Here is a 22,242-nt window from a genome sequence, read left to right on the forward strand (position 1 = left end):
CATGTGGGCTTATCTGAAAGCACACCTGCTGGGTGGGCGGAGACAAAGGACAAGGGTGCACCTGCCCCCACAGCATGGGAGCGGCTGTGACAGGGTGAACAACTGTGTTCCTGTGCTCGCCTACAGGCACTGCCCTCCCTCCCTGCCCCTTTCCTCTCCATAGGATGCGGGCAGCGGCTCCTGTGTAGGCTGCACGGCAGATTGTTTGCTGTGGCCAGGCTGACTGGCCCTGCTGACAAGGCCCAGCTTTAGGACCTGAGCAGACTGGGCTGGGCTGGGCAGGTAGGGTCGCCACAGGCCTGAGAAGCAGGCAACAGGCAGCTTCCCGTGCAACTTGCAGGCACCACCGGCAACACTGGCTCCAGACACCTGCTTCCAAAAACACACCAGCTGCCACTGAAACTCCTGAAAAGGAAAAGGCCCTAAGACCAAAGAAAAAGAATCAAACAATGACAGCTGCGGCAACACTGAAGCTACCGCGTGGGAGGAGGAAGCAGCACAGAAGTCTTCCAAGAGGGTCTGGGGGGCTGGGCACGGGGGCTCACACCTGTCATGCCAGCACTTTGGGAGGCTGAGGCGGGAGGATCGCTTGAGCCCAGGAGTTTGAGACCAGCCTGGACAACATAGTAGGACCCCGTCTCTATACAAAATAAAAAAGTTAGCCAGGTGTGGCAGTGCACACTTGTAGCCCCAGCTACTTGGGAGGCTGAGGGGGGAAAATCGTTTGAGCCCAGAAGATGAGGCTGCGGGGAGCCAAGATCACCACTGCGCTCCAGCCTGGGCAGCAGAGCTCCCCTCACCCACATCTCAAGGGACAAAGCTCTTGGGGTGACCAGAGCCCTTGGCAGGCCTTTCTGTGGGATGGGTTCCCTCCCTATCCTCCCCTTTGGCACAGGTCCCACAGTCTGTAGGAGCCGCAGGCAGCCAGGGTTCGTGACCACCAGGCGGATGGGCGGCCTCACTCCCTCCTGAGCAGCCAGCTTGCAGGAAGTAGAGCTCATTTTGCTAGATAATTATTACACTATAAATACACATCTAAAGACAGAAGAATGTAAATTATGGCCCACAGAAAGTTTGAAAGGGGCCTCCTAATTCCTAATTTAAAAATATATGTGTCCATTAAAGAGAGACAACCTCTGGCTGGACTTGTCTGGGCAGTTCACTCCTGTGTTGCGTATGTTTTTGTCTTTTTCAAAAGTTAAAACTTGATCTTGCTCAGTAATTGTTTGATCAACGAAAACATCCCTTTCCTGCCTCTGAGAGTCCGTCTTTCTTTGGGAAGGAGTGATTTTTTCCCATTCGACGTGCTCTCAGTACAATAAAAACTTTGGAACGTTTTGACGGGTAGCGATAGAACTTCTAAATTTTTCCACTTATTTCAGTAAACTTCACAGTGAGGCACACACAAGGCCAAGCACACACGGGAAGTGGGTGTTCACCAGCTCACTGCACACTGCCCAGTCCACAGCCTGGAGGCCTCCATCTGAGAAGGCAGTGGGAGGTGATTCCGCGCCTGCAGCAATGGCACGCCGTGGAGTCCCAGGACCTCCTCTCCACCTGTGCCACCCGGCTTTAAACTCACTTGTGGAGCTGTGTGCAGTGGCGGCTAGTTGCTGTGGCCTCCGTGTCAGTGTTGTCTGTCCCACTCTTCGTGGGCACTGGGGATAGTTCCAAGTTTTGGGCAGTTCTGGAGTTGGCGTGTGGCCCCCGTGGGTCTCTGGGACCCCTGCAGCAGTCTGCCAGAGGAGATCTGCATTCACGAGGACACTAAGGCGATATCCGCTAATTTCACAGAGCTGGCGTTGCATGGACGTGGCAAACGTTGCCCAAAGTGGTAAAACTGCTGGCGCTGCGTGGGAACCAGGCAGAGGCCAGGCCGTGTTGGGCAGGGTCTCTCCCAGCGTCAATCCCTCAGCACTAAACAAAAAGCCACCTCCACTCACGAGTGAAGCAGGAAAAATCTTTCCTTGTGTTGAACTTCAGGCCTGGGAGATGGGGTCTTGGGCTGGGTGCGATGAGATGAGGCCTCCAGGGAGCCCTCTGCCCAGAGGGACGACATGGCCCTCGTCCCTCAGGGGAGCATGCCTGCATCTGAGTTGTCAGCTAAAGCAGCTGCTCGTTTTCACAGACACCATATTTTGCCAGAAAGATTGACAGACAGACGGTGGTAACTTAGACCTTGGTGGCTGACAGGCATTTTCCCCAGAAGGGCGGACGAGCCTGTCTCTTCCAGCAGCAGCGGATGCCATTTGCTGCCAATGACAAAATTTAAGCTTTCAAGAAGACCCCAGAGTGTTGGAAAATGTATTCCTCATGGAGGCTGGCGGTGTCCCCACCACACAGACTCCTCCGCTGAGCTCCGCCATTCTGAGGAAGGTGCTGCATGCACTGAGTGCCAGACGTGCCACATCGAGACTCCCACACCCTGGGTGGCTGGGATTTCCTGGGACCTGTGTGCACGGCTGCCAGATCATGCCCTGGTGGAAGGCGCCTTCCCCATGCATCGGTATTTTTTTCACAAAAATGTTACTTATGTAAACATGTAATGAGTTTGTTGTTACTTTTAAAATGAACTAATAAATATTTCAAAATTGATGGCAAAGACCAATAGATGGAACACATATGGACAAAAGCTCCGGGGTCCTCAGTAGCTGGAAGAGGGAAGCGGCCGGGCCACCAGGGCGGCCAGCAAGGTTCTGCGGGGCCATTTCGACGGCGGCATGTGGTTTTCTTCTTAATAAATAGAATGACGTAGTCTCTTCACTATGTAAGGAGTCCACAGACCCAGGGAGCCCCCAGGCAATGGACGTGACAGTTCCCATCTTCCATACACACAGTGTCCACACAGACAAAGAGGGAGAGCTGACTACGCGCAGCACCACGGCCCCCACGAGGAAACGCAGTGCCCCCCAGGTTCCAGCAGCTGTAACAGGAGCCACCTGATGGCCAGCGACACTGTGGTCACTTGGGAGCGTTGGGCTCTCTGGGTGCGGAGGGGCTGATGTGGGGGTGGGTACTGTCGGGCAGGCCTGGGCCTGAAGCCTGCCCAGAGGAGATGGTACCATCCTCAGGGAGACGCTGAGGCCGCGAGGGGTGAGCAATGTGCCCAACTCTACAGTGTCGGGGGAGAGCCGGGACTCTGGTTCCGGAGGCACTGCCCTCACCAGCCTGTTTTACACGGGATTTGGGGAGAAATGCTAACGCCTGGAAATGCGGGCTGTGATGCCAGTGGAGGGGTTGCCGCGGAGCCGTCTTAAATCTGTTTATCTTAGAGTTAATGACGGTTAATTCTCAAAGTTAAACTAAAAATCAGAAATTCACTTCTAGCTAGGATGCACAAAAGGCGGCGGCTCCATGCTACCGCTGGGGTGTCCAAATCCCCACCACCTGAGCCTGGCTGTACCCTTTCTGGCAAAATGACAGCATTCAGTTACAATTCACTCAGAGCAGAGTTCTATCCATCCATGGGATCAGTGGCAAACACCTTTGCGGGAGAAGACCCCGCTGGTCTTCAGACCCATCTGCCAATGATATGTTTCCTGGCGTCACTCCGCCAGTGTGCACCAACGCCCCGGGTACGGCTGTTCCCAGAGCTCTGCGCTAGGAATGCCGTCTCCTCCCAGGGTCAGCAGGTGCAGGATCTCCCCATGGAGTGCCTGCCACCCGCAGGAGGGTCCTGCCCACCAATGCTGACGTGGCGCCTCAAGCCGCTCCAAGGCAGTGAGCTCACCTCCGCCCCAAACTGGGGTGGGGACCGGGTGGCAGGGACAGGAAGATGCACTTGGCTGCTCGGCCGGTTTGCAATGTGTTCACTCAAACCACAACAGCAAAAACTATGAAACGATTCTGAAAACCAGGAGCCACAGCGGGAAGGAGATGCTGCCAGACCAGCAGGTGCAGATGGCGGCTCGGCTCCCAGCTTCTGAGGAGCTGGGGCAGACACAGGCCTCAGGCAGGCCGTGGCAAGGATGCCCCCCAAGGTCTCAGAGCCCTGGCAGCCTTTGGGAAAGCACAGGAAGGCCAACGCATCCTGACAGGTGTGAAGCTGCATGGGGCAGAGTGTGAGGTGGCAGGTGGATGACCCTGGCATGCAGGGGCACTCGGGACCCCCCGGCAGGGCAGAAGCAGGGGGAAAGCAGAAGCCTATCTCACACAGCCAAATGCCGAAGAGCAAGCCCGGCCGGCATGGGCACCCTGGGAATGCTGAGGGTCAGGGGTCCACGGATCTTTCTGGAATGCCACTGGGCACGAGGGTCTGTCTGGGGGCCTGTGTCTCCAGCAGTCAGACTTCAGATCCAAGAGGGAGCAGGGAACCCTCCAGGAAGAGGGGTGTGGGCCTGAGATCCCCTGGGGCTTCCTGCACCTCCTGCAGGATGAGGCCGGCGTGCCTGGCAGGGAGCCTTGGTGTCTTTGCAGAACAGGAAGGAGCTTGTGAGGAGGGTGGGAGGACTGGGCCACCACTGCCTTCCAGAGCTCCTCCGACCTGTCTGAAAACTCCCCTGGACACCAAAGTGCTCTGCCACTTTCAAGGCTCAGCCCTCAGCGCTGCCTCTGACTTTGGGAAAGCCTGTGTCAGCTTTCTGAGGCTGCATCCTCCGGCTCCCAACCTTGCTCCCAGCTGAGAGGCAAAGTCCAGTGGAAGTCCCCTGCAGCTTCCAACAGTGAGATCTGCTCTGTGCCAGCAAATCTGCATAGAAATGCACACAAACACCCACACCCAGGCACACATCTCCATGTGTGAACACACACACACACGTGCACACACACCCATAGAACACACAGCCACATGCATATGCCCTACACACACACGCGTCACACATGTTCTCACTCATGCTAACATATGCAACCATGTATGCAAGCACACCTCGTGCACACACATCCACAACTGTGTGAGGCATGTCCCACACACATTGGCACCAGGTCTGCACATCCACGGACGCCACGCAACGTCTGCACCAGGTCTGCACATCCACGGATGCCACGCAACGTCTGCACCAGGTCTGCACATCCACTGATGCCACGCAATGTCTACACCAGGTCTGCACATCCACGGACGCCATGCAACATCTGCACATCCACGGACACTGCGCAACATCTGCACATTCAAACTCAGGCGCATACACACACATGCCTTAAACACATCCACACCCACGTGGACACATCGCATTTGGAGGTCCCAATACTCCCAGAAAGATCCATAACACACAGTCCCCCTGGGCCCCTTGTGTGCAAGTCTGATAAGGCTGTATTTTGTGTATTAGAAAAATCCTTTTTTGAAAAAAGATAACAGAATTACTTATTACTCTCAGCTGCTTGCTTTCTTCAGTTCATGAAAAGGGCAGGAGAAGGCGCAGTTTGCACACAACTGCAGGACACACAGATATATGTGCACACACAAACAAAAACACCATGTACACAAGAACACACAGACACATTCATGCTCATGTGCACACAGATGCACAGGTGCACACACAGATGCACATGTGCACACAGACACACAGATGTACACGTGCACACACAGACACACTCGTGCACAAGTGCACACACAGACGCACACATGCACACACAGATGCACAGGTGCACACATACACACAGATGCACACATGCGCACAAGAACACACACAGACACACTCGTGCAGACACACGTGCACACACACATGCACAGGTACACACAGACACAGATGCACATGTGCACACACAGAGATGCACAACACACATGTACACACAGATATGGTTGATACACTCCAGATGCACATAGAATGCACACATGCCCAGCACACACCGGCACACACAGACACGCAAACGCACTAGAGACTGAGAGGGTGGAGATGCCGCCTTCCTGGCCGGGTTCATCCAGCAAACAGCATGCTCCTTACCTGGGAGGGAACGAGATGTCCAGTTCATACAGTCTGTCCTTAAAGACAGACAACTCCTTGTCAAACTCCAAGAGCTAAAGAAAAGAAAGAGCAGAAAAAGTCACATTGGTTTTCCTCGCTGGGGGCACGTGTGTCTGTGTGCACCTGGGACGCTCGAATGCTTGGTGTGACATTTGCCCTTCCCAGAGCTGCCACATCTGTCACCAGAAAGCTCTGTGGTGCCAGCAAGGTCTGGTGTCTGCCTGCTCTGCTGCAGACAGTGGGACCTGTGCCGCCCGCTACAGGTGTGCTCTGCCCACCCAGAGACCTTCCTCTGTTGGGGATGCCAGAGAAGCACTTGTGGCCTTGGGCACCGCCGTGGCAGCCCCAGCAGCAGCCCCTCTTGGCCTCTCCTCCCTAGGGCTGGCTCCCCCAGCAGAAGGAACACAGCTCCTGTCCTGCCCTGGGTGTCAAGTAACTTGCAGAGTAAGCGACGTCAGCTTGGTGAGAACAGGTCAGGGAAAATGGTCCCAAGGTGCACAGTGGTGAGATTCTGGCAGCAGCTTGGGGGCAAAATGTTCATTCCCACATGCACGGGAGGCAGCCAACGGCCTTGCCTCCAAGACTCTTCCAAAACAAGCCCCAGGCAGGCATCACCTCCCAACCCTGCAGGACTAGCCCCGGCCGTGTTCCTGAGCGGTCATGCACACCCTCTCCCGTGCTATTCATTAGTCATGTCCCCACAGCTGTGCAGGGCATGGTGTTGAGCCAGGGCTCCCTCAAAACCACACTACATCCTGGCTCTTCCTGTGACCTCGTCCATCATCCCTGAAATGGGCACTCAGCAGTCTCATGCACACAGTCATTACCCCGTGCCAAGCTGCTACCTGAGCCACCGGCCCAGGCCTTCTGCCTGGAGCACAGATGTTCACAGCCCGGCTGCCTCCTGCCTCCTAAGAGGGTACGGCTCCAGCTCCCCTTCAAAGGAGCAACTCCCTCCAGCACCCACAGCCTCTGGGAAGGGCCCCAAGTCAGCTCCTCAGTGGGGTGGGGATGCAGTGGAGGCCTCGGAAGAGGGACGCCCCTCCTCAAAGGCAGAGCAGGGGCATGGGCTCTGGACCAATCCTGCACGTGTGTTTATGTGTATGCAGGCATGTATGTGTTTGCATGCAGGCATGTGTTTATGTGTGCACAGGCATGTGTGTGTGCATGCAGGCAAGAGTTTATGTGTGCGCAGGCATGTGTGTGTGTGTACATGCAGGCACGTGTTTATGTGTGTGCAGGCATGTGTGTACATGCAGGCACATGTTTGTGTGCGCAGGCGTGTGTGTGTACATGCAGGCACGTGTTTATGTGTGTGCAGGCATGTGTGTACATGCAGGCACGTGTTTGTGTGCGCAGGCATGTGTGTGTACATGCAGGCACGTGTTTATGTGTGCACAGGCATGTGTGTGTGCGCATGCAGGCACATGTTTGTGTGCGCAGGCGTGTGTGTGTACATGCAGGCACGTGTTATGTGTGTGCAGGCATGTGTGTACATGCAGGCACGTGTTTGTGTGCGCAGGCATGTGTGTGTACATGCAGGCACGTGTTTATGTGTGCACAGGCATGTGTGTGTGCGCATGCAGGCACATGTTTATGTGTGCATAGGCATGTGTGTGTGTGCATGCAGGCACATGTTTATGTGTGTGCAAGCATGTGTGTGTGTGCATGCAGACACATGTTTATGTGTGTGCAGGCATGTGTGTGTGCATGCAGGCACGTGTTTATGTGTGCACAGGCATGTGTGTATGTACATGCAGGCACGTGTTTATGTGTGCACAGGTGTGTGTGTACATGCAGGCATGTGTTTATATGTGCACAGCATGTGTGTGTGTGCGCATGCAGGCACATGTTTATGTGTGTGCAAGCATGTGTGTGTTTGTATGCAGGCATGTGTTTATGTGTACATAGGCATGTGTGTGTTTGCATGCAGGCATGTACTCAGATACATTCATACACAGGCCTATAAACACACATCATCTCTAGGTCATTCTGGAGCTTGAGTTTGAGGCTTCCCCACATCAGAGATGCAGCAGGGTCCCCAGTCCCAGTGTGGGCCCTGCTGGCTTCTCAGGTGTGGAGGTGAGGAGGCAGCAGGGAGGCTGCCAGTCGCAAGGTGCCATGTGGTTCTTGGCTCTGCAGGCACCAGCTATGAGACTAGGAGCCCAGATTCCCCCAAGGCCTGCCCAGGAGCATCTTTGAGATCTGCTGAGAGTTGGAAAGGAGCCATTGCCATCCAGTGGCTTTCACCAAAATGCTGATGGCAGGTTCCCTGAATCTCTACGACACATGTTTTGAGATTTCAGGAAGGCACTGGCAGGAGGGGATCAGATCTCCCCTGCACCACCAAATCCTCTCATTCCTCCCAGTGTAACTCACACCTTTCAAGACTCCCAAGTGCGGTTTTTAAGTTATTTATTTATTTTTTGAGACCGAGTCTTGCTTTGTTACCCAGGCTGGAGTGCAGTGGTGCAATCTTGGCTCACTGCAACCTCTGCCTCCTGGGCTCAAGCGATTCTCCTGCCTCAGCCTCCCGAGCAGCTGGAAATTCAGGCGCATACCACCACACCCGCTAAGTCTTTATTTTTCATAGAGACAGGGTCTTGCCACATTGCCCTGACTTGTCTGAGATTCCCGGCCTCAAATGATCCTCCTGCCTCGGCCTCTAGAAGTGTTCTACCATGCCCGGCCCCAAGTGTGTTTTCATATTACCACCATGCATGAGTCCACGAAAAGCAGCTCGCCTTAGCCTACAGGTTTTTAAGCTTTACACAAATGTTCTCCTTCCTTCTTCATCCCATCCTGTTCTGGAAGCTCAGCTACTCCTGGTTCTCCGTGGGCCCTGCTGGTGGGGCCACATCTCTCCATTGTGGGTATTGTCTTTATTGTGGCCGTTCTGAGGGCTGAGCTGGGAGAACGCTAAGTGTGTGAGGTTTTCCACCAGCTCTTTGATCGAATCCCTCCACTTCTCTGGGTGTATATTTTTGTGGTTGTTCTGGAAACCCACTGCCACTTGCATTCTTGTAGGTAATAGGACATTTTTCCCGCATTGCTTTAAAAATCTTCTCTTCACGTTCAACGTTCCACTGTTTCACTCTGACACGTCTGCGTGTGGATTTACTTCCATTCCTCTTGCTCAGGACTCACCATGCTTCCTGAGGTTTATGTCTTGGATAATTCTGGAAAATGCCCAGTCATCAGCTCTCCAGCATGCCCCTCGTGAAGCCTCACTGCGCGAGCACTGGGCTCTTCCCTCCTCTCTCAGCCCCTGACCCTCCTGTCCCATCCTGCCACATTTCTGTGCTGCATTCTGGGCCGTTCCCCAGGCCTGCTGTCCCGTTCCTTAATCCCTTCTCCAGCCGTGTCTACTCTGGCACTTAACTCATCCCTGGAGCTTTTAATTTTAATGATAATACTTCCACAAGTTCTACATTTTTAAAATCTGTTGGGATGTTTTTTCATAGTGTGGTACTTACGTTTCTAATTCTGTCATGCTTTGAATAATTTACAATATTATTTTATAATTTGTATCAATTATTCAACGATTTGGCATTATTGAAGGTCTGCCCTGCCTTTGTTGTATCTCTGGACTCTTGCTATCTGTGGAACGCGACCTTTTGTGGTTCACAGTCTGTGACTATAAGATAGTCTTTGGTGGGTCTTGATTTTGGGGAATTTTTTTAGTTGTGACAATGAATGTCGACCTCCCCTCCAAAGTGACTGACTGGGTCCCTGCGCCGCACTGGCCTCCCACAGCTCGGAGTCACCCAGGGTGACTGCTCACGGCTGTCCTCAGCAAGCTTCCTCATGGCACCTCCAGGCTCCTCCCCACTGTGCTGCTCACCTGCTGAGCACGCTGTCCCCAGACTCCTCCCCACTGTGCTGTCCCCTACCAGCCCTGCAGTCCTCAGCAAGCTTCCTCGTGGCACCCCCAGGCTCCTCCCCACCGTGCTGTCCCCTGCCAGCACTAGAGCTCCACAGCGGGGATGTGGCTGTCTGTCTTGTTCACCCAGAGCGGGGCCCAGTTCAGAGCAGGCACCCAAAGTGTCGTCAAATGAACACATGCCCCCCGCAGTGCACCGCAGTGCCTTTCCCATTCCCAGCATGTGATCTCCAGACAATCTAGGCATTTGCTTTCTTTCTCACATCAAGTTACTGCCTTGATGAGACTCCAGTAAAACTTGAAAAGCTGGAGATGCAAGTTCATAGCAGTCTCAGGGGCCTGTGCCGCCCAGAGACAAGTAACACCCGAAGGCGCCATGACCTCTGCAGGGCATACCAGGGAGTAGAGGTCGAACCAGACGCAGCACAGAGCCTGGTGGTCCCAACACATTTGTAGTCCAAGAACCCAAAGAACCTGGCTTTGTGTTTTGCTTTTGCCAAATGTGTATTTATATTATGCAGATGCAAACTCTTTCTGAAATTTCCCCTGGAAACGAGACGCTCTCACCAGATGCCAAATTCTTTCTCTGAAAGTGGGTCCCTCTCCCCACACTCACAGTGGAAACATTGCCTGCTGCGTCCCAAGATGCAGGGTGGCGGGCCTGTCTGCCACAGGGTTAGACCTGGGACTCCTCCTCAACCTCCCCTCAGGAAGACAGCGGACAAAGGACCGCCCAGGAGAGGGGCTCGGGTGCGTCATGAGGAAGCATGCACTATGCCACAGCTACCCTGTACCAGAGATGGGCACAGCGGGAAGGAGAGATGGGCACAGCGGAAAGGAGAGTGAGATGGGCACAGCGGAAAGGTGAGATGGGCACAGCAGAAAAGAGAGATGGGCACAGCGGAAAGGAGAGATGGGCACAGGGGAAAGGAGAGTGAGATGGGCACAGGGGAAAGAGTCCTCAGCAAATTCCCACTCAGGTGAGCCAGAACGACGGCTCAGCTGTGCGGGGCCCTCTGATGCCACGTCCTTAATGAAGTCGTCCTGGATTGGCATTCCTCCAACCTTCTGCAGTGACCCCAGAGCCTTCACAGCTGTGGGGGACACAGTCCTGGACAGCACCAAAGAGCGGGGGCACAGCTGGCCTCTTGCAGGGAGGGCTCTGCTCACGGCGGGCCCACAGCTCTCATGCAGCACTCAGGGAACTCCGGAGCCCAAAAGGACCATCATCCCTCGCAGGCATGCGGCACAGCGTCCAACCCTGGCTCTGGCTCCAGCAACCACTAGCCCCCCTCAAGTCCTCAGCACCCCGATCCTCAGTGCTAGCCTGGCGCCCATCTGGGCTGCAACCGGGCCCGGGCTGTGCCTTTCTGCATGGGCCTTTGAGGGCCTGGGGCTGCCGCAGCTGCTCCACTTCTTAGAAGCAGCAGGTGCTGCAGAGGCTGGGCGTGTGCACAGAGGGAGCGAGTGCACAGAGCTCTTGGCCGACGTGAACTCATTAGCTTCAGAGAGCAGAGCACCGGGCTTCCTGTGCAGTGTGGCTATCGCTCAGGGCGGGTCATCCCTGCCTCTGGCCGCCAGGGTCCACAGCGTGGGGTCTGTGAGCACGGAGCTGCGTGGCTGAGCACTGAAGTCGCGAGGCCGCAGGCCTGAGTGAGTGCCCCCAGTCTGGTGAATGTGCCAGGCACAGTGAGCAAGGGACTGCACACCAAGGGGCACGTGAACAAGAATAGGGAGAACAGGGCCAGGGGCTCTGAGGATGCCAAGGCTAACTCCGTGGGCTGGCGTGGGCATGGGGCCGGGGCTGGCTGTGCTTCAGTGACGCGTACAGTCAGGGCTCCTGCAGGGCAAGGGGGTCACTGATGCTTACGGCTTCTGCAGGGTGAAGAGGGCGCTGGGCCGCAGGACACAGGCTGTTCACTGCAGGCAGCTGGACATCCCTGCGAGCCCCCCACCACCTCCCTTCCCAAGAGCGTCAATGTTAGCAGGAATGGGGTGGCCGGGGACACACCCTGACCTGGAGCCCCACCTACTGGAACTTCTGATGCTGGGCCCCTCCGGCTACCACAGCAGAGCAGCGAAAGCCCCAGGCAGCCCCTAACGCCTGTTGGTGCAGGTTCTGGAAGCTGGCAATCCCAGGTTCGTGTGTTTCTGAACCACTCCAGGCCTGTGCACCCTTCAAAAGTTCCTGAGGCAGAAGCCACGGAGTGTGGCCACAGCCTCTCAGTCTGGGCACAGCCCATGAGGCGCCTCAGGGTGTAAGACCCCTGACCCTCCTCTGTGTACTCACAGGTGGAGAGACCCTTGCCCAGGTCACAGGATTCTGAGGACCCCTGACTCCCCTGGGGGTCTTCCCTGGTGCATACAAGCTGGCACTGAGGGGCCTGGGGACTTCCTGTCCCCCTAAGGACACTGCTGGTCCCTGGGGGTTCCGAGTGTGTGGACAGGTCCTCACCGCGGCCTGTGCCACGCTGACCTGCTGCACACTCAGGGCCTCGGTCAGAAGCACACCATGCACAGTGCTCTGGAAATCAGAACTCCGCCTTCGGGGAGAAAAGACTCTGCAGCACCTCGCCCTAAATGTAAACGAAGTTCCATGTCACTGTTGGCTGAACCAATGATTTGCGTTGACATGGAAATGTGATGGCGGAAACATTAAAAATGCAGCTTTCCAATCCTTTTCAGGAAGAACAGGGGTCTGACTCCAAGTGACAAAACCCAACCCTCAGGAGACGGGGCCACCGGTACAAACGCAGCTTTCCAACCCTTTTCAGGAAGAACAGGGGTCTGACTCCAAATGACAAAACCCAACCCTCAGGAGACGGGGCCACCGGATGCCACGGGAGAGTCCCACAGCCACGGGAGACCCCACACAACCCACATCCACAGATAGCAGCTCCTGGCCTTGCACGCCTCATGAGAGGAGACAAAGGACGGTCTAAGGCTTTTCAGCGGCTCTGGGGGTCCTTCCTCAGCACCTGCCCACAGATAAGACAGTCCAGGACAACAGGAAAAAGCCGAGCTGGGGTCAGCCAGGGACCCAGGCCATGGCACTGGCCCGTGGGGTCAGCCGGGGACCCAGGGCATCGCACTGGCCCGTGGGGTCAGCCGGGGACCCAGGTCATGGCGCTGTGCTGTGCGGTCAGCTGGGGACCCACGCCATGGTGCTGGGCTGTTGGGCTTGGCTTTACAGCCTCTCCGCTCCGCTGTGGCCCAGCCCTCAACAGCCACCAAGTCATCTATCCAGGCTGTTTGGCAAGGGTTCTGTACACACACAGTCATGTGTCATGTAATGACGGGGATATGGTCTGAAAAACACATCCTTAGGTAATTTCGTTGAGGGACATCACAGTGCGTGTACGCTCCATGCCTGGGCTGTACTGTGGGGCCGCAAAGGGAGCTGGCAGGGCTGGAAGGGGCTTGGGTGAGCTGGTGAGCAGGCGGAGGTGAGTGGGAAGGCCTGGAATCAACTGGGCACTGCAGACTTTATAAACACCGAGCACTGAGCGCTGAGAGTCACAGAATGTACTGAAATGTATTTTCTCATAATAAGTTAACTTTAGCTTATCGTAACTTTTTTACTTTACAAACTTTAATGTTTTTCAACTTTTTGACTCTTTGTCAAATAACACTTAGCTTAAAACACATTGTATAGCTGTATAAAATATTGTTTATATATTCTATAAACTTTTTGCCTATTCTTTATATTTAATATTTCAAAATCTTAAAACATTTTTTGATAAAAATGAAGACGCCACAGACACGAGCCTAGGCCCACACAGGGTCAGGACCATCGACACTCCTCTCTGCCACCCCTGCGTCCCGTGGAAAAGGCCTTCGGGGCAACCACCCGCATGGAGCCTCATCTCCTGTGATAATGGCGCCGCCTTCTCGGTGGACCCGCCTGATGGACCTGCCTAAGGCTATTTACAGGCACCTTTTTTATTAAGTAGAAGGAGTGCATTACAGTAACAGTAAGAAGTGTGGGAGAGGAAACGCAGACACCAGTAACACAGTCATGTATGGTCACTCTGAAGTACAACGTGCTGGGCATCCCTGCATGTGCCAGACTCTCCCACGGCTGGCGACGCAGCGGCTCCTTCACACCAGTGCCGCCCGAAGCTTTCAGCCTCATCGTCAGAATATCGAACCTTAGTCATATATGTAGTCTGTTGTTGACTGAAACGTTGTGACATGACTGTATACACACGTACACACACACGAGTGCACACAGGTACACACATGCACACATACACCACACACGAGTGCACATGTGTACACGCACACACATATGTACACACATGAATGCACACAGGTACATGCACACACACATACACCACATACGAGTGCACACGTGTACATGCACACATGTGTACACACACACCGCCCCCGCAACACACACCACACCCCCTTGCTTTGCTCTTCAATTCCTGACTGGGCTGAGGAATTCCAGGCCAGGCGGATTTTGAGTGTGTTGCCATCTTTACTGCTTAGCTGCAAATCCAAAAACCCAATGATGGGGTCCCTACAAGCAGCTCTGGGGATGCCTCCTTGGGGCCCAGGCGGAGGCAACTCCACACTGGTGTGTGCACAGGTGTGCCTGGACACGTGTCTGAGGGCTGTGTGTGCCAGGTACATGTGCCAAACGTGTGTGTCTGGATACATGCATGGCTGGACTGCAGGGGGTGGCTTCACTGTCACCACTGAACACTCCCCAGGTTTCCCCAGTCTCCAAGAGAGACCTGCAGAGCTGCGTCAGGCCGCCGGAGCCCCTCTGTGGTCAGCACCTGCTCCTGGGTGGCCAGGGCCTCCCTCAGGCCTCAGCTGCTACTGCTAGGGTCTGCCTGAACTTTCTAACTGAAAACCAAACCACCCCCACCACACACCCACTCACATGCACACGCCTGCTCACACACGTGCTCACACACGCTCATACAAACATGCTTGCTCACACACACACACGCTCACACATGCTCATATGAACATGCTTGCTCGCACACTCACACATGCTCACACCCGCTCGCACACGCACTCGCCTGCTCATGTGCATATGCACACACACACGCATACTCATACAGGCTCACATGCATATGCCTGCTCACACATGTCTGTGCGCACACGCTCACACACACTCCGATAAGCACAACCCCAAGCCAAGTTGTGGGGAAGCTGGAAAACTCCAGGAAGGTGGAGCAGGCTGGGGCTGCCCAAGGTTTTCGGTGGCCGGGGCCCCTCCTTCCCACGGATTGAACGGGATTCCTCGGCCAGCGTCCGGCCTGGGTGGTGTTTCAGGACTGCTCAGTGGACCAAGGCCACGTTCCCACCCTGTCTTCTGAGTTAGGAGGCCCCCAGTTTTGGCAGTGCAAAGCAAAAATAAAAGGAAATTCATGTGTGGCTTGAAATGAACTTGAACCTTCAAGCTGCTTAAATGTACCGGAGCCAGGGGGTGGAGGGATGCGGGCCCCAGGCTGTCCTCTGTCCACTGTGATGCCCCCAGGCCCAAACGCACTCGCCCCCACCCGCACTCAGCAGCCCTGAGCCCGGTGTCTGAGAGAAAACCCCGGGGCAGCCGGCTGGGAATCCCCTTTGCTCACTCGTGAGCCTGTCTCCTGACAGAGGTGTCCTGGCCTGGGCCTGCCTCCATCCTCATCGGATGCGGGCTCACCGTCCCGCTCCTGCGTCGGGAACTGTGCCAGACACTCTGCACACGTGGTCTTTACCCCCTGGGGCCTTCCCGCCTACAGGGGAGGCAGAGGTTTGCTGGACCGTGATGCAAATGCAAAGCTGCGCAGGGACCATGGCGGCCGTGTGACGGGGGGTCCTGTGGGGCGGGAGGGTCCCAGCATGTCCCTGCTCGGCTACTGGCTCTGAGAACTTGGAGGGAGCCTCGCCCCTGCACGGCCGGCATGGGGGTGTCGCCCCCAGAATGAAGTGTGTGAGGGCCCCTGCTGCAGCTGGAACAAAATACCAGACAGGAGAGGTTTCTGATTAGAAGCTGCACGCGCTGCTGTTGAATTGATAATTTGTATCTCTCTGAGATTTTTCACAAACATGATTGCCAATTTCTTATGGTCTCCCACATTCTTCTTGATTACAAAGTGAAGGCAGCAGGGCCGTGTGGACAATGACAAAGCAGTGGCTGATCCTGCGCATCTGTCAGGAGCTGTCCCGGCCGCGGCTCCCGCCGCTCCTGCAGAGACACCGGCGCTGATAAAGGAACGAGGCCCAGAAAATCAATGCACCTGAGGCTACGGCGGTTGCTAAACACAGAAAACACCTCCTTCCAAGAGGCCGGCGCTGCGGACACTCCCAAGCCCAGCCCTGGGACAGCCGAAGAAAATTTAATCTCTCCAAATCCTCACCAGGGCACTCCATCCTGCAGCCCTGACAGCCACACTTATAATTAATTATACAATTTCGATGGGAATATCGACTAAACAAAGCTATAAATCATAGGAAAAGTCAATAGGCATGGACACATTCAATCATGTCCCGGCCAATGATTACTACTCTTAAAATACAATAATTATTTTCAGGAGCCAGCTTGAATTAAATTTCTGTCAGACGGGTACAAGACCGGCGGTTGATGAAGGATGCGATGGACTTGGGGCTGCGTCCGGGGCAGGCACATCCATCCTGCAGACGGAGGGTTTGTTCTCCATGGCTGCAGTGCTGCGTGTTTAACCGGACCGTGGAGATGGGCTGGCAATCTTGACCCTACGTCGATGGGGACAGCTCCCAATTTCTGGGCACGACTGACTCGGTGTGCTGGCACCCAGGTCAGCAGGAACCCACGGGGCGTTCCCGAAGGCGCCATCGTCCCAGGCATCAAGTAGAGAGGATCTGAGTAGCCGGACAGCAATGCCGAGCCATCGGCTCCACTCACAGCTCTTTGGAGACATCATGAGAAACAGCCTGGGAAGGCGCCTCCTGAGCTCAGGCCGCCTTTCTGCAGGGGACTCCCGACGTCATCGACACAGGGCGTGGGGCCTCCGCAATCACACGGGGCGCTCGCGTGGCTTCAACCCCCCAGCGTGTTTTCGTTCAGAATCAAATCCAAAAGTTCTCTCAAATATTCAGGTTAGTTTTCCTCTAAAGGTAGGAAACACTGTACGGTTTGGTGGCTGCCAACAGCAGGGGTGTGCTCTGTGCCGAAACACTGAGAGAAAAGGAGGGCTTTGGACCCATATGAAAGACAATTGCTCCCAGATGCTTTGGACGCACCTCTCCATACCGTGCGCCCGGCTCCACGCCGAGTGCCCCCTCCATGCCGCACCCCTTCCATGCCGCAGCCCCCTCCACGCCACACCCCACTCCACGCAGCCCCAGCTGGAACCTGTCCCCCGCTACCACCCTACCTGTGGCCCAGGGAGCCTCCCTCTTCCCTGTCACCTTGCTCCTTCCAGAACGTTCCATCTCCCTTGGCCGCCCTGGCATCCTCCTCCAAGGGACCCTCCACTTTCTTCACGCCCTGTGCAAGGTACCTGGAGACCTCGCGGCACTGAGGAGCCAGCCCTGCTAGGGACCCCGAAAGCACCTCCTCCAAGCTCCGGCAGCCATGCAGCTGCGAGGACAGCAGCCCTGTCTCCCTCCTGGGCATCCACCTCCACGTAGACACCTCCTGGGCGCCCACCTCCACCCAGACACCTCCTGGGCGCCCGCCTCCACCCAGACACCTCCTGGGCACCTGCCTCCACCCAGACACCTCCTGGGCGCCCTCCCCCACCCAGACACCTCCTGGGCACCCGCCTCCACCCAGACACCTCCTGGGCGCCCTCCCCCATGCAGACACCTCCTGGGCGCCCGCCTCCACCCAGACACCTCCTGGGCACCTGCCTCCACCAGACACCTATGCTCCCCAGGCTCTCCCTGCTCCCCACTGATGAGGCCGGGATGTGCCACCCGGGAGTGTCCTGCAGTTGGAAGCACCCTGGGGCCCAGAGTCCCACAGGAAGAGCCACAGAGGAGCAGTGGAAGCCACAGGCAGGCCGCCCCACCAGGCTCTGGAGGCTTGAGAAGGAGGGGGGAGGGGCTCCACCAGGCGCAGGTGGTGGAGCTGGGAAGCGTGCCCGGTGCCTTCCACAGATGGAACAGGAGGAAAGCCAGCCTGCCTGGATGGAGAGAAGAGGAGGAGACCTCAGGCTTTCCCAGGCTGATGGGGCCCTGTGGGGACAGGACACCAAGGCCTGACCCGACCCCAGTGGGGGAAGGGGCCATGGGCTCCTGCAGCAGGTGAGAGGGACATGGCACAGAAGGCCCAGGCAACGCAGAGGCGTGGGCATCACGGGAGCCTCGGGCTCTGGGTTGATGGGGGGCAGGAGGCGGAAGTGACTTCCCGAGAGGACAGGAGCGTGGGATCTGGGGGCCGTTGGGGAGGCAGTAAATGCCATCCTGGAGTGGAGGTTCTGGGCCTGGGACTAGGGGCTGGCAGTGTCTGCTGGGCTGGGCATGCCCCTCTGTCTGGCACTGAGAGGCTCCAGCTCTCCCTAAGCACTTTGCATGCACTGACCCGTGAGCCCTCACACCCCACGAGGGGAAACTGAGGCACGGACACCTAGCTGGCCCAGGACCCTACGATATGAACGCAGCTGCACTGGCCTGGGTCCACCCGCCTGTGCTCCCTCACCTCTCCCACAGCCATGCCCCGACAGCTTCCTGAGGACGGGCCACCTGCCCTGACGCAGTGCCGGGGGGACCACAGCTGGCTCGGGACAGCCCTAGGAACCGATGCCGACATTTCCAGATCTTGGATGCTGGCTCGTTGCGCACAGCAGCACGTGTGGCTTGGACTCGCCACAGTGGGCATGTTTACAGCAATAAGCCGAGGCCGTACACTGGGCCCCAGCCAGGTACTACGTGGTTCCTGGTTCTTTATGCTGATACACATTTGTAAATACACTAAAAATGGGACAAAAGTAGACCACAATAAAAAATTAAAATTGTAAAAAGAGTGTGTAGCCACCCTCAGCGCTCGCCTTCACTCACCCCTCGAAGGGAAGACTCACGATTTCAAAACCAACAGCAGGGCCAGCAGCCAGGGTGGCAGGGCCAGGGCTGCCTCTGGCAGGGCCGCCCCTCCGTGGACTGACCTGAGCCTCACGTTCCCACTGACACGCACCTCAGTGTACACACGTGCTCATGGACACACAGTGGCACACCCACCCCACAGATGCAGATACGCACTCACGTGCACCTGTGCACACGCAAGCACTCGCGCACACACACGTGCCCACACACAGACCCACACATAGCAAGTCTAGCGACGGGAGTGTGGGGAACCTGCTCCCTTCAGTCTCCCACTTCAGAGCAAAGCCCAAGGCCCCGCCGGCCCACTCTGAGACAAGGGGGTTTCCTCTCCACCCCAGAGCACCAGCGTCTCCCCTCACACGTGTGGGGGTCTCTGAAGCTGATGGGTTGAGTGAGCGTCATGCTGCCTGTGGACAGGACAGTGACATGGAGCCTCCAACTAACCCGGCCTGGGGTGCAGGACGCACCCAGCGTGTCCCCGGCAGTCTGCTTTGCACCGGCTCAGAGCTGAGCCCTGGAGGTGGCAGGGACAAGGCAGGGTGGTCCCAGGCAAGCACAGGTAACGGGAGGGCCTGGGGGCATGGGTGTCCCCGGACGGGGGAGCTGCCACACCGGACCACAAACTCACCGCGGTGCCATTGTTGTCTCGGAAAACCTCCTGGTTGAAGTAGTCGAAGAGTTTCTTTTCTAACTGGAGCATAACCTGTGAAGTCAGAGCGGCCCATGAGCACCTGAGCTCCCCCAGCCTTGTGCGTGTCCCCCGGCCCCACTGCCCCGGGCAGGCAGGGCGGCTCTGAGGGAGGCTGCAGAGTCCCTCGCAGGCCCCATGTGTCACCAGCCCAGTCACAGGCCCCGCTCACCTTCCGGTCGTTGTCCGACTCACGAAATATGAGCTTCACCACTTCATTGGTGTCAGCGGCCCGGACCGTCTGCATGGTGGCTTTTGTACAGAGCGTCTGCAGAAAGACAGCAACGGAGATAAGTCCCGGGGGGCCCACCTGCCCATGGCAGCACCACCCGACAGCCCGAGTCAGTGGGATGGGATGGCCGGTTCCAGACAGCAGCTGGTGTCACACCCAGATTTCCACACCCGGGGTCCGGGGCGACTCCTGCAGTAGCTGACCCTCACACGTGCGAAGGGCCTGAGGCTGGCTGCTCCCCAACAACGCGTGGCTGCAGCCGTGAGGCTACCCCAGAGCTGCCGCTGCCCACAGAGCTGCTTCAGGGCAAAAGCCAGAGCAAGACCAGCAGGCTCCGAAGGCACAGCAGCACTGAGAACAGCACAGAGGGTGCCTGTGGGGGCACCTGGCCAGCTTCCTCCCGCTCGCTCTCTCCTGTCCCTGAACTCCCTGGAGAGCTGTTTGACTGCGACAATGGGCAAGGGTTGCAGAAGGCTTGACCAGGAATGGTCTCAACAGGCTCATCTGATGAAGCCGATGTGGGAGGGACGGCTAAGATCACACGCCTGGTTTGTGGTGTTAACTGGCTCAAACCAGTCCCTGGGGTGCAGGCTGAGGTGGGCAGGGGCCCAGAGGCAGGCAGACAGGACCCAAGAAGAGCTCGGGGCTCTGCCAGGGTCCTGGAGACCACACCGACCAGGAGCACCAAGGACAGAGGCTGAGGTAGGGTCCTGGAGACCACACAGGCCGGGAGGACCAAGGACAGGGGCTGAGGCAGGAGTGCTGCAGGGTCAGGGCTGTGGCCTCTGGTGCCCATGGACGCTCAGTGGCCTGACCAGCTACAGGAGGGGCAGCCGTCTGGGCAGCAGAGGAGAGAGGCTGAGTGAGTGCCGACCTCTCTGCCACACTGCACAGTTGAGCTGCTCCGGGAGGCACGGTCCTGGCTGACGGACAGCCGGCGCTGATCACTGTGAGGATGACACTCAGGCTTGTTTTGAAAATTCTTCTTGCCTTAACAGGACAATGCAGGGAGTGATCACTGAGGGTGAGTCCCTAAAGGGAGGACAGAGCTGGAGACCCCTCCCTGGGTGGAATGGCCATGGGGAGCGTCTGGCCCCAACCCGGGGGTCTTGTGGGCACTGAGCTCTCCGAGCTTGGCAGAAGTGATGAAAACAAGAATGCCTAGGACCTCGCTAAACAAGGGAAGTGTGAGACCCACATCTGGGAGAAATCAAAGCCCCGTGTGGACAGCAAGGGCCCGTGCCCACGGCAGGCGGAGGCACCGGTGCTTCTGCATCGCTGGTGTGGATGGAGTAGAGTGCCACTGCTGCCTTACACAAAAGGCCACAGACTGTAGATTCCATTTACACAAAATACCCAGACAAGGCGAAGCCGGAGAGATAGAGGCAGCGAGGAGACTGCGGGGACCGGGAGGAAACTAACTGGGGCGAGTGCTGCAGGGATAGTCTAAACTGGATTATATGGAGGGATAGTCTAGAATTCGATTATAGTTTATGTGTAAATTATACCTCAATCAAGCTTTTTAATAAAACAATTTTTTTGGAGACAGGGTCTTGATCTGTCATCCAGGCCAGAGCGCAGTGGCGTGATCAAGGCTCGTTTTAACCTTGACTGCCTGGGCTCAAGTGATTCTCCCACCTCAGCTCCTCGAGTAGCTGGGACTGTAGGTATGCACCACCATGCTCAGCTAATTTTCTTTTTTTTTTTTTTTGAGACAGAGTCTCGCTCTGTCGCCCAGGCTGGAGTGCTGTGGCCGGATCTCAGCTCACTGCAAGCTCCGCCTCCCGGGTTTACGCCATTCTCCTGCCTCAGCCTCCCGAGTAGCTGGGACTACAGGTGCCGCCACCTTGCCCGGCTAGATTTTTTTTGTATTTTTTAGTAGAGACGGGGTTTCACCGTGTTAGCCGGGATGATCTCGATCTCCTGACCTCGTGATCCGCCCGTCTCGGCCTCCCAAAGTGCTGGGATTACAGGCTTGAGCCACCGCGCCCGGCCGCTCAGCTAATTTTCTAAATTTTTTTTTTTTGAGACGGAGTCTCCCTCTGTCACCCAGGCTGGAGCCCAGTGGCGCGATCTCAGCTCACTGCAAGCTCCGCCTCCTGGGTTCACGCCATTCTCCTGCCTCAGGCTCCCGAGTAGCTGGGACTACAGGCACCTATCACCACGCCCGGCTAATTTTTTTTGCATTTTAGTAGAGACGGGGTTTCACCTTGTTAGCCAGGATGGTCTTGATCTCCTGACCTCGTGATCCGCCCGCCTCGGCCCTCAAAGTGCTGGGATTACAGGTGTGAGCCACCACGCCAGGCCTATTTTCTAAATTTTTGTGGAGACAGGGTCTCGCTATGTTACCCAGGTTGGCTGTGAACCCCTGGGCTCAAGCGATTGTCCCATCTCAGCCTCCCAAAGTGCTAGGATTACAGGTGTGAGCAGCTGCACCTGAACTAGAAAGCTGTTTTTTTTTTTTTTTTTTTTTTTTTTTTTTGAGACGGAGTCTTGCTCTGTCGCCGGTCTGGAG

The 22,242-nt window shown here is 56.4% G+C and overlaps 1 protein-coding gene across 4 annotated transcripts in view; it reads right to left on the minus strand.

Moving 5' to 3' along the window:
* INPP5A (inositol polyphosphate-5-phosphatase A) overlaps nt 1–22,242 on the minus strand; it is a 236,686-nt gene that overhangs the window by 7,883 nt on the left and 206,561 nt on the right. For all 4 annotated transcript variants that reach the window (XM_033209257.1, XM_033209258.1, XM_033209259.1 and 1 more), the window contains 3 exons: nt 19,668–19,763; nt 19,436–19,510; nt 5,877–5,950 (listed from right to left, as the gene is read on the minus strand). In XM_033209257.1, the coding sequence (XP_033065148.1) occupies nt 5,877–5,950; nt 19,436–19,510; nt 19,668–19,763 (245 nt within the window). The remainder of the gene's footprint in view (nt 1–5,876; nt 5,951–19,435; nt 19,511–19,667; nt 19,764–22,242) is intronic.

The sequence above is a fragment of the Trachypithecus francoisi genome, unplaced genomic scaffold (assembly GCF_009764315.1).
Source record: "Trachypithecus francoisi isolate TF-2019V2 unplaced genomic scaffold, Tfra_2.0 Lachesis_group9, whole genome shotgun sequence".
NCBI classification, from domain to species: domain Eukaryota; kingdom Metazoa; phylum Chordata; class Mammalia; order Primates; family Cercopithecidae; genus Trachypithecus; species Trachypithecus francoisi.